Here is a 16,777-nt window from a genome sequence, read left to right as displayed (position 1 = left end):
ACAAACACCTGTCAAAACTGATGGAAATCCGATGGAGACGGACGCATCATCAGCGCTGTCCGGACAACAGACAGCTCTCATCAAAACTGAAGCGACAAGAAGGTAGATGGACAGACAGAACTCATCAGAACCTCCCTAATACTGACAAGAACTCGTCAACCGGACTGGAGAATCGGGAGTGGCGTTCGAAGAGCTCCCATCAACATCTGAAAGCTGACATTTTCCCAACTACTTCATAATCTGGCGAGACATCCCTAACCGACCGTCTCTCGCTCTCAGAAATGTAAAAGTGCATCGAAATGGACTCGTGTGTCATTCACATACACAGAAATCTGGGGCTTCATTTGTCTCCAGCTGAGCTCCATCACTCTCTACGAGATACAAACCCACTGTTTAATCATGCATCGTTATAAGAATGTTTCACAGACAAGCTTTGTTCAAACCCACAAAACCTTATGTTAAATTCTAGCTGAGGTCCCATGGTTAGCAAAAAATACCAATTATGTCATGTTGAGTTACCAGGAAATGTGTATGAAATGATGTGCAAAGATCTCTTTGCTGTAATGGTGGAGTGATTTAAAAAAGTCACTTTACTGTAGGTTTAAATATGTCCCTCAATATAACAGCTATAGTTTCAATGAAGCATTGGAATGAGCAGAATATATGAGGTCATATAGTATCAAAAGAAAAAAAAATCTAACTTTGGAACTACTTAAGAGACCATTTAATGGGAAAGTCGGGGTGCAAGAGGTTAAGCACCCCCATTCAAATCATACAGTTACAATGAAGTGCACAGACACGTAAAGACATTACAGTCGTGTAGCGATGCCGCTCTCGTCATTGTCACTGTTCCTCTCAGAAGGTTTCCCTGGAGACTTCATCTCCATGCATCTCCTCGTCAGGAGCCTATTTATGGCAGAGGTGTTGATGGTGTTGATGTTTTGACAGATGCCACCATCTCCATTCCGTCGTCATACCATCACACTCTGTTTGCCCTCACCATATCGCACATCTTGAGGTGTGGAAAACTGCTCTTCTGCCTCCAGCGGGAGAGATGGCGGTTCAGTCCTATAAATACAGACACAGTACAATAAAACAGTTGGACTTGATGAATACAATGATGTCAGCGTGTACATGACTTCTAAAATGGTATGCGTTGACACTGACAGAGTTTACTGGGAGACTGAAGAAATATACACACCTGCTTTCTCTCTTGCGTGCTTATTGTTTGGTAGGATAGCACAAAGTATAAAATGAAGGTAAACATAGTTTTTATTAGGGCTGTGCAATAAAATCGATACGGCAATATATCGCGATACTTTTTTCTGGAATACTGTATCGATATTTCAGAAAAATATCGTGATCTATCGCCATATCGATTTTTTTTTGCACAGCCGTGTGTTCAGTGACACAATAAGAATACTTTTTTTTTTTTTTTATGCATGTTCTCCCCGTGCCTCCCAGGGGTTTCCTTCATATAGGAACCCCCTTCACCAAAACATGCAATATCCTGGTTGCTAATGTGGTTCCTCCTCTGGTCGTTAACTCATTCATGGCCAAAGACGTCTTTGACGTGTTATCAGGAATAGCCCTCCCAGCCAATGACGTGTTTGACGTGTTTTTGTTTTTATTAGTGCAGCGCGTAGTTCAAAGACTTCCCCAGCCTGTGACATGTTATCAGGTCCCTAGCCTCAAAGACAAGCCGACAACACGTTATCAAACACATACCGCAGCTGTTGTTTTGAAATGGAAGAGGAGGAGAAAACTTGCATAGAGGAGAAACGCCATTGAAACACCCCTCGGCGCGCTGCGCTGGTCGCCTTGCTGCAGGGCGAACCTGGATTGAGTTGTTCGCGGTAGTCAAACCAACATGATCGATCCGGTTCCAGCGCCTGGTCCCAAAGCCAAGCCGACCCCGTTCCTGTGTCGCAGCATTCGTCCCAGCCCGAACGAGAGGAGGAAAACGATGCAGAGGCAGAGGAGGCTAGACGCTGATCTCAGACCAGTTTGGTGTTCCCCTCCTATGCTAATTTGCGGGGCGATCAGTAGTGTTCCCTGGGAAGAGGTGCGATCCAGCAGCAGCTGTGGACAGAACTCTCTCTCTGTGTGTGTGTGTGTGTCTGTCTGTCTGTCTGTCTGTCTGTCTGTCTGTCTGTCTGTCTGTGTGTCTGCACACTCACTCACACTGAGTAAACTGTATTGTTGAATGTAAAAAAAGCACTTCATGTATATATATATATATATATATATATATTTATTTTTTTTGTCATTTGTGTCATAACGAATAATATTTACATGTCTGATGTCAATACAGTTCAAAATAAAAGAATTGAGAGCGAGTTCTGCCTGAGATTGTGTGCTTTACAAAAATGCCATTTTCTGCAATTTCTCTTCTCAGAGAGACCTTTTTGGTGAAAACAGGGTGTATATAAATGGCTATAAGTAGAGTACAGAACATGCTAAAAGCTCACTTTTTTTTCTCCTGGTGAACCCAGAGACGTACATCTTCATTTTGAGGTATTGCAAATCACTTTGGTGCTAATAGATAATTTACTGTGGGTCTTGAAAGATGACCAACAATTATGAAAATCTTTGGCCTGTGCTAAATATTGGCAGTCCTAAACTGGCCATGAATGAGTTAAGGGCGCCTGTTCGGAGGGGGGGGGACTGGTTGGAATAGCGTGAACCTCCCACGTGCTATGTCCTACCGGTGAAGCTTCCTCTGTCAGGTGAAAAGAAGCGGCTGGCTAACTGCCCATGTCTCGGAGGAAGCATAGAGCCAGTTTCGGCTCTCCCCAGATCGGCAGAGGAGTAGCAACCAGGATAAATACCAGGATAAATATATATTTTTTATTTCAGTGCGTTCAGTAAAAACACTCAATACTCTGTAGCTTTGAGTAAATTAGTCCACTAAGTTATCAATATAAAGTGATGTCCATTTTATTACACTACCTGGGTGGTATGTGTATGTGAGTTGTATTTTTACCTACGGTATATATTTTTTAATTTTCAGTAAATTATGTAGAGTATCACAATATATTGCAATATGTATTGTATCGCAATGTATCGTGATACAATCGTATCGTGACTCATGTATCCTGATACGTATCATATTGTGGGGTCCTTGCCAATACCCAGCCATAGTTTTTATTACTCTCTGCCATGGTCCAGCAGAGGAAAATCATTGCCGTTGCTGCAGCCGTTCATCCACAGAGAAACGTTTCCCCGTTTGCAGTAATTATTAACTCCTTCAATAACGGATTTAGTACAAGTCTGATTTCCTAACACGCTGCAGCATCCGTTTTGATCGGTAAGATTTGCTCAATTGAAAACCGTGCCAAATGTGGTAAAAACCATTTACAGTTTTGGATAAACATGATTCACATTAGTATTTTCTTGTGCGAGAGTAATGAGGAAAAATGATGGAGCGCTGTGGGCAAATGAGTTAACTGTGTGTGAGGTATTTCACACGCTGTTCCCAGAACTTTGATAGTCATTTGAGGATTGTCTCTAAGCAATTAAGAAAAAATATGATTTCATTGCTGTTAGGATGACTCACTACTTCAATAATAAAGCATGGTGAATTTCCCCATGGGGATAAATAAAGGATAACTTTAAAAAGCCCGTAATGTGTTGTTTTTATGCCAGCAGCAACCATTTGGCAAGAGTAAAGGCCCACCTAAGCCTATTTTTCGTCCGAAATTGTCGCACGTTTTAAAATAAATAGGACCTCATGTTCTGTCACTCACGTTTACACACTGACTCTGAAACTGAAACTGGAGGCTCTAAACTTGATAGCCACCGCCACTCTCTCTATCCACCTCTTACACACACAGACACACACACACACATGCTACGACTATGATGCGCTAGAGAGAGAGAGAATCGAGACAGAGAGAGAGACAATCGTTTAACTGCCAACAGCAACAATGCCCACAAACTGAAATATTATGTCACTTAAGCAAGTCGAAATTAAAACAGCAGACTCACCGTTTAGCTGCATTGAGTAACGTTAGTGTCCTCGCATACAGTATGTCACAAATCTTCGCCAACCGGATAAATCGACAATCAGCCAAAAACTATTTATACTTTAACTTTCCATTTCTAGGCACTGCAGGAAAATGATTATCTTTTGCAGCTAGCTTTCCTCTCTGCCGCATTGGGAACTTTGAAAAACTCCCTCTGCTCGCTTTTAGCCTCTCCATCTCAACCACTGATGTAGCGCTTAGCTTTGTTTATTTTTCACACGCAGCTGGAGGACTTCCTGACAGAATCTTTCAAAATAAAAGCATATGCTGTTGTGATGTGCTGTCTGCTGTCTAAAATTAAGTGAGAAATACAACGCCATTTTCAAGCTCTGTAATGCCATATCTCAGTTGACACATTGACGCGATTTCTTCACATTTGGCTCAAACGTCAAAAGTCTGGACAGACATGGATGTCGACTGCTCACTTGTTGGCGGAGGCATATATCCGCGGTGCGACCCCGGCCCAAATTGGTCAGGCCAGGTCTTGCAGCTCTCTAAGTAGCGGTATATGAATAGTGAATTTTCCATTCTAAAATGTTTGGTTCTAATGTAAATGAACTGTTGAGCACAGTCACAGTGGTGCTTTTATTGGATATTTTACGGCCGGTTTAAATGTGACTCAGCCAAAAAGCACAGAGGACTGTATCTCTCTGTACTTTTATAATTAGTTTTTCTCACTGCTCTCTGCCCCTTCCCTCCTTGCTTTAAGGAGAAATCCATGCTCAGATACTCTTAGACTCTTACTGTAGTCTGTAGATAGAATCTGTTCAGGGGTGTCCCAGGACTTATTTTGTGATGAAGTGCCATAATTAACTTTTTTTTGGTGAACCCACTTTAAAACCTGCATCGTCGGCTTCTACTCCAGGTAGTGATGTCCTTACGATTTCCAGAATGATCCTCGCCCCTTACTCCAAACACTTGTCTAATTGCTGCATTGCATTCTGGTCTATTGAGTCTCCTGTCAGTGGAGAAGCTGGTCTCTCTCCTCTTCCACGATGGATCTCTCCCCGTGTGATTGTCGAACGTCGCTTGGTTGGCGGCTCTAGAAAGAAGCCCTCGCTCTTTGATTCTGAGGGACTGTCACCAAAACCTGACGTTTATTCACCTTATGTAGCCACGCCCATTTGACCCGGTTGTGTGGCCGTATCAAAACTTCCGGCTAAAAATAAAATAAAATAAAATGGCTGCTGCTCCAATATCATCTAACTCTGAATTAACTAATAATTTTGCCGATTGTATGTAACATACCAAATAAAAGCAAACTGCAATGTCTAAGAATGCAACGCCATGTAACTGGCTCGTTAAGTCTCGCATTCCAGGGAATTACGTTAATGTCTGCGGGTCTTATTGACATTAGTGGCTCGAGCGCAACTCGGAGGAGAGACAACTATCTGCAGCTTTCTTTGTTGGAGTCCAGGTATGTTTTACAAGAAAGTGCTCGTCATTGTCGACGATAACGTTATCTGACCTGGCTAACAGTGGATACTCCGCTTACTTGATGTGTACCGGCTCAAAGTAGTAGGCTACGTTCTTTATTTTACCCCTTCACTGTCCGCTCCAAAAACAACTCTCTTATTTTGCGCCGTGACCGCCGGAAGTGTTAAAAGGACCCGGAAGAATTTGGCTCACTGTAAGGTCTGAACATAAGGTGAATACCATTTAGCTCGCTGAAACATTTTCTGCCATCAAACTCCATCGTGCATCTGTATTGGAAATATCTTAACGTGATGTCGTGTCTGATTGGCCAGTTATCCACACGAATTTAAAAATAAAACACACCGCCAAACAACAAAATGAAACCAGAAATGCAAAATACATCACCAGTAGCTGTACAAAAGAGTTACATGTGAAAACCAACATGTGAATTCAAAGCACATGTGCTTTTTGGACACACGTTGGTGGAGATTTCAGTTACAAATATTTTTCATAATTCATAGGTGAAGTGTTTTTTCCCCACACATGATTTGTGTGTGTGTGTGTGTGTGTGTGCACACGCGTGTGTGTGTGTGTGTGTGCACGCGTGCGTGTGTGTGTGCACGCGTGTGTGTGTGTGTGTGTGTGCACGCGTGTGTGTGTGTGTGCACGCGTGTGTGTGTGTGTGTGTGTGTGTGTGTGTGTGTGTGGTACAAAGCTCTATAGGGCATAGCCACCTCCTTTAGAGTCTGTCCATCCGGTGCTTGGACTTCAAAATGTCACTTTGCTCTGACTCAGCACTTTCACTTACGCACACGCACACGCACACGCACACGCACACGCACACACACACACACACACACACACACACACACACACACACACACACACACACACACACACACACACACACACACACAGCTTCTGGCATTTTCATTATTCAAAATGTCTCCATCTCATGGTTCCCCCCATGTTTCTGCCCCGGCTCCCCCTGATGCGTGTAGTATGAAGGGCTACAGTATATATACTGTTGTGTTATACTTAGGGATGCACGATATATCGGCAATCATATCGGTATCGGCCGATGTTAGTCATTTTTTAACATATCGGTCATATCGGTATCGGTCAGATGTTGCAATGTTAATATCGGTTATCATTATCAGCCAAATTCTTCACATTGATATGAAATAATGCAGTAAATCTATGATTTATGGGCTTTTCCAAAGGCTTTGCAAATAAAGAAATGCATAACTTTTTCAAATTCAGTGTTAACATGTGTTTTTCAGTATGTACAAAATGTGATGATCATAAAAATGTGGTTTTATACAGATCATATCGACATCGGTAAATATCGGTTATCGGTCATAACAGCAATGTTAATATCGGTTATCGGCATCGGCCAAAATTTTCATATCGGTGCATCCCTAGTTATACTGTGCAGTAAAGTGGTCTCAGTTGAATGTAGCCTGCCCTATGCAAAGGATGTGTACCTGTAATTGGCTCATTTTAACACACATTTCAGAAAAATCCCTCTTCACGATGTCGATAGAGCACTGGCCTTTGTGCCCTGGCGTGGCCTTGTGCCATAATGCTTTTTGCAATGTAGAAGGCCAGATGTGGCCTTCTGCCCCTAAAATGACCAAATTCCCACCCTGCCCCTAAGCATGCAGCTTCTATAGAGAGCCAAAGTGAAACGTCACTTCCTGCTTCAGCACTGTACCAGAGATTTTCATCCGCCATTTATTTTCCCATAGATGTTTCGTAAAATGCTTATAAAAATAGAAAACCAAACGGTTCAGATATATTTAGAAACAGGAGAGACCACATAACATTTCACTCGGACCAAAGCATAAAAATGTATGCCTTTAAAGAACTGCGGATTTGGTCAGAGTGAAATGTTGTTGTTGTTATTGTTATTGTTGTTGTTGTTGTTGTTGTTTATTTACACGTATAAAAACAATTACAAAAAAATATATAATATATAATCAGCATTGAATGTGCAGGAGAATTGCCTAAAAACCCTCCAGGGGCTTAGGTGTGGCATTCTCCAGGTAGCGTATGATCATCAGATTTTCATCAGTATAAAATACCCCCCCCCCCCTTCATCCCTCCACCCACACACCCCACCCCCCCACCCCACACACACACACATAATGCATAGTGGAATAAACGCTAAACACTAAAGTGGGCACTTACTGTATGCTGTATAGCTTCAAGTTTTCATAAGAAGAGTAAAAAAACTACCGTAAATTCCGGACTATAAGGCGCACCGGTGTATAAGCCGCACCTGCAAAGTTGACTGTTTTTTACATATATAAGCCGCACCGGACTATAAGCCGCGGGTGTTTTGATGTTTAATTACCATATGTAAGGGTTCGTGCACAGAGGAGATTGTCGGGAAAGAGATGGCTGTTTGGGGAAGCTCCCATTTATTAACATTTCAACAAAACAAGTTGCATATTTGCATAACGTATTCAACTGTTACCATTTAGTGCAATAGTAGCTACAGAACATGTACTGTGCTGTGTAAATTTAGGGGTCCTTGGCATGAAAAAGGTTGAAAACCACTGATCTACATTATAGCCTACAGTAGTACCATAACAAAAAACAAAGCTTACAGCGCTTGACGAGGCAATATCAATGGCTAAATTAAATGTGTTTTTTTTAAAGTGCAAAATAAAGTGCCTGTAACACGACAGTAAGCGCGTAAGCCTAAAGTTGCAGTAACACGGCTGCTTAAAATATACGGTAATCAGCCTACCAGAAAAGTCATTAATCCTCGTCTTCATCTTTTAGGCTAAGGTGCAGTACATGGCTGTAACCAGAAAAGTCAAGTCATTAATCCTCATCTTCGTCTTCTTCCTGCGTACTAAAACCACCAAAGTCCTCATCTTCAGTGTCGGAAACGAACAGGCTCAGGGTGGCTTCGTCAGCCACTCTCCTCTCTCCTTCGCTGTCGCTCTCAAAACCAACGAACTCCTCTTCGTCACTGTCGGAATCGAACAGCCTCTGAAGGCCCTCAGCTGTGGCGGCGTCCTCCTCTTCATCACGCAGCAGTCCAGCCTTTCGGAACCCGTTGGTGATCGTGGATGTTTTGACACTCCTCCACGCTGTCAGGATCCACTGGCAAACTTGAGCCTTCAGTCGGATCTGAACGGCACCTCGGCCGTCTGCTCTCTGTGTCAACACCCTGATGCCAAGGTTACGTGCTGCTGCTCGATTTCCTTCTTTCCTTCTTCTTCTCGCCGCCATCGTCGTAACACAGCCAGTTCTCCATCTTTTGAAGCATGATGTTAGATTACAACGAGCTAGTTGTGTGGCTTAGCCTTCCAAAATGTTGCCGTTAGTTTTTTAGAATGTAATACATAGAATTGGGAATGTTACATTCAATTTCATTCAGACTGTCTTTCAGGCTCAATCGCTGCCATTTTCCCCCCGGAGCGAGGGAGGAGGGAGGGTGTTTTACTGTAGTGGCTGAGAGAGAGTAGTGGCACAGTGCTCCAATCAGGTCGCGAGGCACATTTTTTGCAACATCATCCAATCAGGGTCTCGCTCTCGTAATGTCTGTCTTGCTCTCGTTCTGCCTCATACCAACATCCATAGATTTTGGAGGTTCCCGAGTGGCCGTTTGCTGAAAAAATCCATAGATAAGCCGCACCGTTATATAAGCCGCAGGGGCCAAAAAAGGCCAAAAAACGGGAAAAAAGCCGCGGCTTATAGTCCGGAATTTACGGTACTCACAAAAAATGACAACAAAAATAAAACAAGCTCTGTTTAGAGACAGCCATTAGACCACAGTTTGTATAGGCAGCCCATATGGAAAATATTTATTAGCTAGGAGAAGTGATTTCAATGCACTTTTGAACTTCTGTGAAGAGAAATCCAAAAGATGTGAAGGCAAAGAATTCCATATCTTGGACCCTCTGTAGAGTACCGTAAATTCCGGACTATAAGCCGCGGCTTTTTTCCCGTTTTTTTGCCTTTTTTGGCCCCTGCGGCTTATATAACGGTGCGGCTTATCTATGGATTTTTTCAGAAAAAAAAAAACGGAATTCTCTCTTCTTTAGCACTCTTTCTAACTATAAATCCACTTCTGTTTTAATTTCCTCTCTTGCCCTCTTTTCACCACACTGTATGACACTGTATGACACTGTGTGCACTGTAAAAAAGAAACACAGGTGGTGTTGTGTTATGTTGTTTTGTTGAAATGTTAATAAATGGGAGCTTCCTCAAACAGCCATCTCTTTCCCGACAATCCCCTCTGTGCATGAACCCTTACATATGGTAATTAAACATTAAAACACAAAAAAAAAAAAAAAAAAAAAAAAATACCATTAAAACACCCGCGGCTTATAGTCCGGTGCGGCTTATATATGTAAAAAACAGTCAACTTTGCAGGTGCGGCTTATACACCGGTGCGGCTTATAGTCCGGAATTTACGGTATACTGAACTGGGATTGAGAAGTACGGGAATGGGGTGGTCTGAGGAGACTAGAGCTGCGTGTGGAGTAGTTATGAAATTGGTAACCATATGCAAACATGTCATGAAAAAAAGGGGGAAGGTCTCTTTTTAAGGAACTATGAACAAATAATCCAATCTGGAGATGATTCACTTGATAAACACTGAGGATACCTAAATGAAGAAATAGTTCTATGGTCTCTCCCAATTCTAAATATAGCTGAACCGTTTGGTTTGAACAAGTACAACTATTTTTTATAAGCATGCATTTTACGAAATGTCTATGGGAAAATAAATGGCGGATGAAAATTTCTGGTACAGTGCTGAAGCAGGAAGTAGGCGGTCACTTTGCCTCTCTATTCTTTACTATTACTCACTATCACTATTAAGGCACTGATCGTGTTCATTTGTCAATTTTTACAAATTGCCGGCTTTAAAGGAGTCAGTGTTTAGAGTCGTGATAGATTTGTGCTCTTCCTTTTCTTCTCCTTTTCTTTTCAAATACTAACTGGCTTTGTTGAGAAAAGTTCCTTGCAATAAATATTGTTTTTTGTTGTGTCAATATCCCTCATTCTAGTTTAATAATAGTCTCTCGCTGGCCAGACTACAGTATATATCCCTGCTGCCCCGCCAGAGTTTCATAACCATCTGATGTGCATGTGTTTTAGTCAAAGGTCAGCAATGCAATTCATTCTTATGAACTACAGGGTCAGATGTAAACAACGCACCAATGCAGGTGCAGCCACACGCACGCACGCACGCACGCATCCACACACACACACACACACACACACACACACACACACACACACACACACACACACACACACACACACACACAAATCTGCCATGTTTGTCCTCTCATCCTAGTTCGATTAAAATGTAATAAATCACTTCTGAATGCTGGGTATACTGTATCTCCCCCGCTCTCTCTCCCTCCTTCCCTCCCTCCCTCTCTCTCTCACCCTGCCCCCTCTCTCTCCCCCCTCTCTCTCTCCATCTCTCTGTCTCTCTCTCTGCCCCCTCTCTCTCCCTGCCTCTCTCTCTCCATCTCTCTGTCTCTCTCTCTCTCTCTCTCTCTCTCACCCTGCCCCCTCTCTCTCCCCCCTCTCTCTCTCCATCTCTCTGTCTCTCTCTCTCCCTCCCTCCCTCTCTCTCTCCCTGCCTCTCTGCCCCCTATCTCTCCCTGCCTCTCTGCCCCCCCCTCTCTCTCCCTGCCCCTCTCACCCTGCGCCCTCTCTCTCTCTCTCCGTCTCTCTGTCTCTCTCTCTCTCTCTCTCTCTCTCCGTCTCTCTCTCTCTCTCTCAGGAGCTGGAGGTTGGTCTCCTCAGAGTTCAGACCGGTATCAGTGGCTGGAGGTGGACCTGGGCGGGCGGACACAAATCACCGCCGTCGCCACGCAGGGTCGCTACGGCAGCTCCGATTGGCTGACGGCTTACCTGCTGATGTTCAGCGACACGGGACACAACTGGAAACAGTACCGACAGGAAGACAGCATAGGGGTGAGTGAGTCTGCGGTGATAGGCTATCACCACAAACTGTGCTGTTACCGTCAGGAACAGTGGTGGACCATGGATCATTACACAGTACCAGATTCTGTGATAAACTGTTAAAACAGAACTAGCAAAGACTGCCAACAACAGTAGAAACAGTAGACATGCAGCATAGCAGTTAGTCTGCTTAAAAAAATATACATATAAAAAAATATATAAACTTGTATAATGTAAAGATTTTGTGCCAAAAACAACACGCTATGCCTTGATTCCCCCACAATTTTATTCCTGATGAAAGAGTAAAAAACAACGAAATAAAATAAATAAATAATAAATATGGTAAAAATATATATACCGTAGCTATATAATGTCACTCCAGGTTGTGACCGGATGTAAAAAATAAAATATGAAAAGAAAAAGAAAAGTAACTAATAATTGGTTACAACAATGGAAAACTATGTTACTTGTTTCTAGACAAAGGAAATCTGAACATTTACCCCAAGATTGTAATAAACAGTCCCAAAAACACTATTCAAATCAGTTCTGGCAAATAGTTCTAAAAAAACCCAACAATATGCTATCAGCAGCAAGAAAATATACTTGTATTTACCAATTACCACTTTGTTTGCTTCTTCTTTCTCTGGGCACCATTGTAAATGAGGATTCGTCCTTAACTCATTGAGTGCCAAGGACGTCGATCGACGTCAAAGTAAATAGTGACGTAGAGTGCCAAGGACGTCGATCGACGTCAAATACGTTTTTTGACGGTGGGACGTGGATCAAAGCCTCCTTTATCTCCTGTACAAATATTGTAGCTATTGGATGTGTATAACCTATTTTACAGACATTAGGTGGCGACAGTGCTCTCCAGATTAGAGAAAGTTGAGGCAAAAACAGAGAAGAAGTCGTTGGGGAAACGGAAATCGCATCGCATCCGTATGCATCGATATGCATGAAGCATAACGTTAGCTGTGCCTGCAGCAGCCAATCTGCTGCCACAATTGAGCCCCTCCGTGTCCGCTGCGACAGCCCATCCGCATGATCAGCCGTGGAGTTGTTATTATTCTCAACTGGAAGCATGGGAGCCGGTGACAAACACACGCGGAACGCTGTAAAAAAGCTGGATGTAGCGCACCCTTCACTGTGCACAGCAAACGCAGCAGAAAGCCACCAGAGACACTCCTACGGAGGAGGGGTTTGCAGTTGAGGGGGGGGGGGGCACGCAGAGCAGCACACAACACTGACCCAGACAGACCCAGACAGCAGGACAGGATTGGCAAACGCAAGCCAGAATATCCGATGCCCACCAGCAGCAAATCAAGACCAGCAAGAAGCTGCAACCAGCAGCGCACGCAGGGGCCAGCGCTGCTGGTTGCAGCTAAAAAATATTATTCTGCCAAACAAAATTCCCTGGCCTTCACTGTTTTATTGAAGGAAATTATTTTTGAGGTGTGACTACATCAGAAAATATTAGCTAGTCAGTGATGTGCTTGAAATGTTTAATTTCACAAAAGGCTCATTATCTCTAGCCTGGTAAACCGCCGTCACGTGAACTCACATTTTATTTGGTTCTCCGTGACGGTCTGGACCCACACAGGCAGTTTAAGATGATTGGTCGAGCCATGCCGGGCCGACGAATCAGCGGCGGCCGTAGGCGGGCAGGCTCGTCTGGGCAAGTAGTGGGTACATGGTCTTTGTAGTTCTTTTCACTCGTCAACATGGCTGCCGCCGCGGAAGTGACAGGCAGTCTGAATGAAATTGAATGTAACGTTCCCAATTCTATGTATTAAATTCTAAAAAACGACCCTCAACATTTGGGAAGGCTAAGCCACACAACTACCGTAAATTCCGGACTATAAGACGCACCGGTCTATAAGCCGCAGCACCAAAATTGACTATTTTTTTCTTCTATAAGCCGCACCGGACTATAAGCCGCGGGTGTTTTGATGTTTAATTACCATATGAAAGGGTTCTGCACAGAGAGGAATGTCGGGAAAGAGATCGCTGTTTGGGGAAGCTCCCATTTATTTTCAACAAAACAAGCATTACGGTAGGGTAGGCTATAGGCTATAAGAAGCTCCCATTTATTCACATTTCAACAAAATAAATACCGTAGCTATAAAAAATAAAACAATAATAATAATAATAAAACAATCCTCAAAAGGATAAAGTGCTGTAAAAACAATAAAACAATTCTCAAAAGGTTAAGGTGCAGTAAATAACTGGAAAACAAAAAACAATCCTCAAAAGGATAAGGTGCTGCCAACAAAACCAGGTAATCCTTCTCTTCATCTTTTAGATGAAGGTGCAGCAAACGGCTGTAAACAGAGTCAAAGTAAAGTCACTAATCCTCGTCTTCCTCGTCTTCCTCTTCTTCCTCCGTACTGAAACCAGCAAAGTCCTCAACTTCAGTGTCGGAAACGAACAGGTTCAGGGTGGCTTCGTCAACCACTCCTCTCTCTCCTTCGTTGTCGCTCTCAAAACCAACGAACTCCTCTTCGTCACTGTCCAAATCGAACAGCCTCTGAAGGCCCTCAGCTGTGGCGGCGTCCTCCTCTTCGTCACGCAGCAGTCCAGCCTTTCGGAACCCGTTGGTGATCGTGGATGTCTTAACACTCCTCCACGCTGTCAGGACCCACTGGCAAACTTGTGCGAAAGTTGCCTTCCTCATTCGCCCTGTTTTTGTGAATGACTTGTCCCCGCTCGTCATCCACGTCTCCCACTCGATGCGCAGCGCCACTTTAAATGCGCGATTGACACTGATGTCGAGTGGCTGGAGATGCTTGGTCGTGCCCCCAGGTATCACAGCTGGAATGCTGTTTGTTTTCTTTATGGCTGCTTTGACCGAATCGGTGATATGAGCCCTCATGCTGTCCAGGACGAGCAACGCTTTCTTTTGGTGAAAGTATCCTCCAGGGCGCTGGACGTAGCACTGAGACAACCACTCCTTCATGACACTTTCCATCATCCACCCTTTCTTGTTGACTTTGACGCAGATACCACTGGGCATTTTCTCTTTCGGCATCGTAATCCGCTTGAAAATCACCATTGGCGGCAGCTTCGCTCCAGATGCTGTGCAGCCTAGAACACAAGTGAAGTTGGTTCTCTCGTGACCTGTGGTTCTTAACGTGATCGACGATTCACCTTTTTTGTTCACAGTGCGAGTGAGTGGCAGGTCGAACGTCAAGGGCACTTCATCCATGTTTATGATCTGCTCCGGTTCGATGGAATGATCCTTGATCTTCCTTTGTGTGTATTCGCCGAAGTTTGCGATTTTCTCCTGGTAGTCGGGAGGGAGTTGTTGGCACACAGTCGTCCGCGCCCGGACAGTCCCTTTCGTCTCATGAAACGAAAGCACCAAGATGGCCCACCTCTGAAATGTTCAATTTTCATCTCGGTGGCTACTGTTTTTGCCTTCAGTCGGATCTGCACCGTGGAAACGCCTCGGCCGTCTGCTCGCTGGGTCAACACCCAGTCCTCAAGGAAATCTTCAAGCTCCGGCCATCTGCTTTTGTGGCCTCTGAAGGACTTTTTTGTTTTCTTACACTGAGAAAGTTCCTCCTGCTGCTTTTTCCAACGTCTCACCATCGATTCATTTATGCCCAGAGTACGCGCGGCTGCTCTATTTCCCTCTTTTAGTGCGAGTTCGACTGCTTTCAGCTTGAATGCTGCGTCGTGTGAATTTCTTCGTACCTTCCCCATCGTAAGTGAGAGACAGACTGCTGGTCTTGTTGTGTTCCGGGCTGATGAACTTTGCTTACCGTAATTACCATATGTAAGGGTTCACGCACAGAGGGGATTGTTGGCTGTTTGAGGAAGCTCCCATTTACCGTATTACCATAACATTTCAACAAAACAACATAACACAACACCTTTGTTTATTTCGACAGTGCACACAGTGTCCGCGGTGTGGTGAAAAGAGGGCAACAGAGGAAATTAAAACAGAAGTGGATTTATAGGTAGAAAGAGTGCTAAAAAAGAGAGATTTTATTTGTATTTGAAAAAAAATTTCTGAAAAAATCCATAGATAAGACGCACCGTTATATAAGCCGCAGGGGCCAAAAAACGGGAAAAAAGCCGCGGCTTATAGTCCGGAATTTACGGTAGTTCGTTATAATCTAACTAAATGCTTCGAAGGTGACTTTACGACCGTGAGGACTCAATCAATGAATACCACGGAGATCATCCACAGGCACCTTCGGCGATCTGATTGGTTGAAGTTAACACCCACCAGCGGTGATAGACAGATGGGTCATCCAATCACCTGCCAAGTAGCTTGGAAAAAGTGCCCGCCTCCGTCAGCGGGTCTGGTGACTTCATTCCCAGATCGACTGGTTTAGTGAAACCTATGTGGAGCTATACCGTCCATCTGGCAGCGTCAGGTTACATTATCTCAGCTTCTAGCAAAAAACGGCTGTTTTTGGTTAAATCAAGCTATCTTCTCCGGCTGATAACTAAAGAACGGAAAATTATATAAATAAATCTGTTTTTGCTGATGATAGAAGAGAGTCTCATCGTTCTTTTTGCGTGTTCGGTGTTTACATAGTAATATCACACAATATTCTGTGGGCCTCGAGATATCACTGAAAAAAGCTCTGAAACTCTGGCACTGGGAGCGTCCGTTCTCCAAAAGTGGCTGGCACTCAATGAGTTAATGGGGTTTCCGAGTATAAATAAAGGTAAATTAAATTAATTTTGTGCGCCCTACTGTAATGCCGATATTCCCTAGAAAGATGACCTGAAGGCAGCATAAGACAATGCCAATAAAGAGGTTAAAGAGGATCAATATAAAGCCACTAAAAACCTATCTGTTAGATCAGTAACTATTCCGTGATTACTGAAATTGAAACAGTAATGCCTTATATTACTCAGTTACAGGGGGAAAAAACAAATGTGATTATAGTAACAAATATAGCCGCAAGCGGCGATGGGCGGGGTTCAAGCCTTGCGCAGATGACAAAGCTTCTGATTCTGACTAGGACATCCTCCTTGATATAGCTGACACGTTTCGCGATCATTGGACAAACAGGTGTGGAGTTAGCCTTTTTTATGTTTAGCCACGCCCATTTCTGGCGTTTATGGCGCCCCCTTTTGGTCGAATTGCACAAAATTTGACACACATGGTCTAGGAATGGTTGCTTCTTTCCTTCAATACTCTTCGTTACTGTTCGACAACAATACACACATAACGCGATACTAAAACCCACGTTCAACCATAACTAGATGGTCGCACAGTCCCTAAAACAGAAACAAGACATAACGATAGTTAGGGATCATGATTAAACTCACCTAGGACTAGGTGAGGAAAAGCCAGAGGTGTTGCACTTCCTGCATCAGTTTTAATCCACACAGACTGTCCTCATCAGTGACCCTCCATGTTGTCA

The 16,777-nt window shown here is 43.7% G+C and overlaps 1 protein-coding gene across 1 annotated transcript in view; it reads left to right on the top strand.

The window, feature by feature from the left end:
- The window catches only part of LOC310789530 (contactin-associated protein-like 4), a gene marked incomplete at both ends in the record, with an annotated part of 176,899 nt that overhangs the window by 22,336 nt on the left and 137,786 nt on the right, over positions 1-16,777 (top strand). Inside the window, one exon of the mRNA XM_083651166.1 lies at positions 11,209-11,402. Within this exon, the coding sequence (XP_083507292.1) occupies positions 11,209-11,402 (194 nt within the window). The remainder of the gene's footprint in view (positions 1-11,208; positions 11,403-16,777) is intronic.

This window comes from Poromitra crassiceps (genome assembly GCF_964638095.1).
Source record: "Poromitra crassiceps genome assembly, chromosome: 14".
Classification (NCBI taxonomy): Eukaryota; Metazoa; Chordata; class Actinopteri; order Beryciformes; family Melamphaidae; genus Poromitra; species Poromitra crassiceps.
The sequence above is the reverse complement of the archived record's forward strand: the minus strand, read 5'-3'. Positions and strand labels throughout refer to the sequence as shown.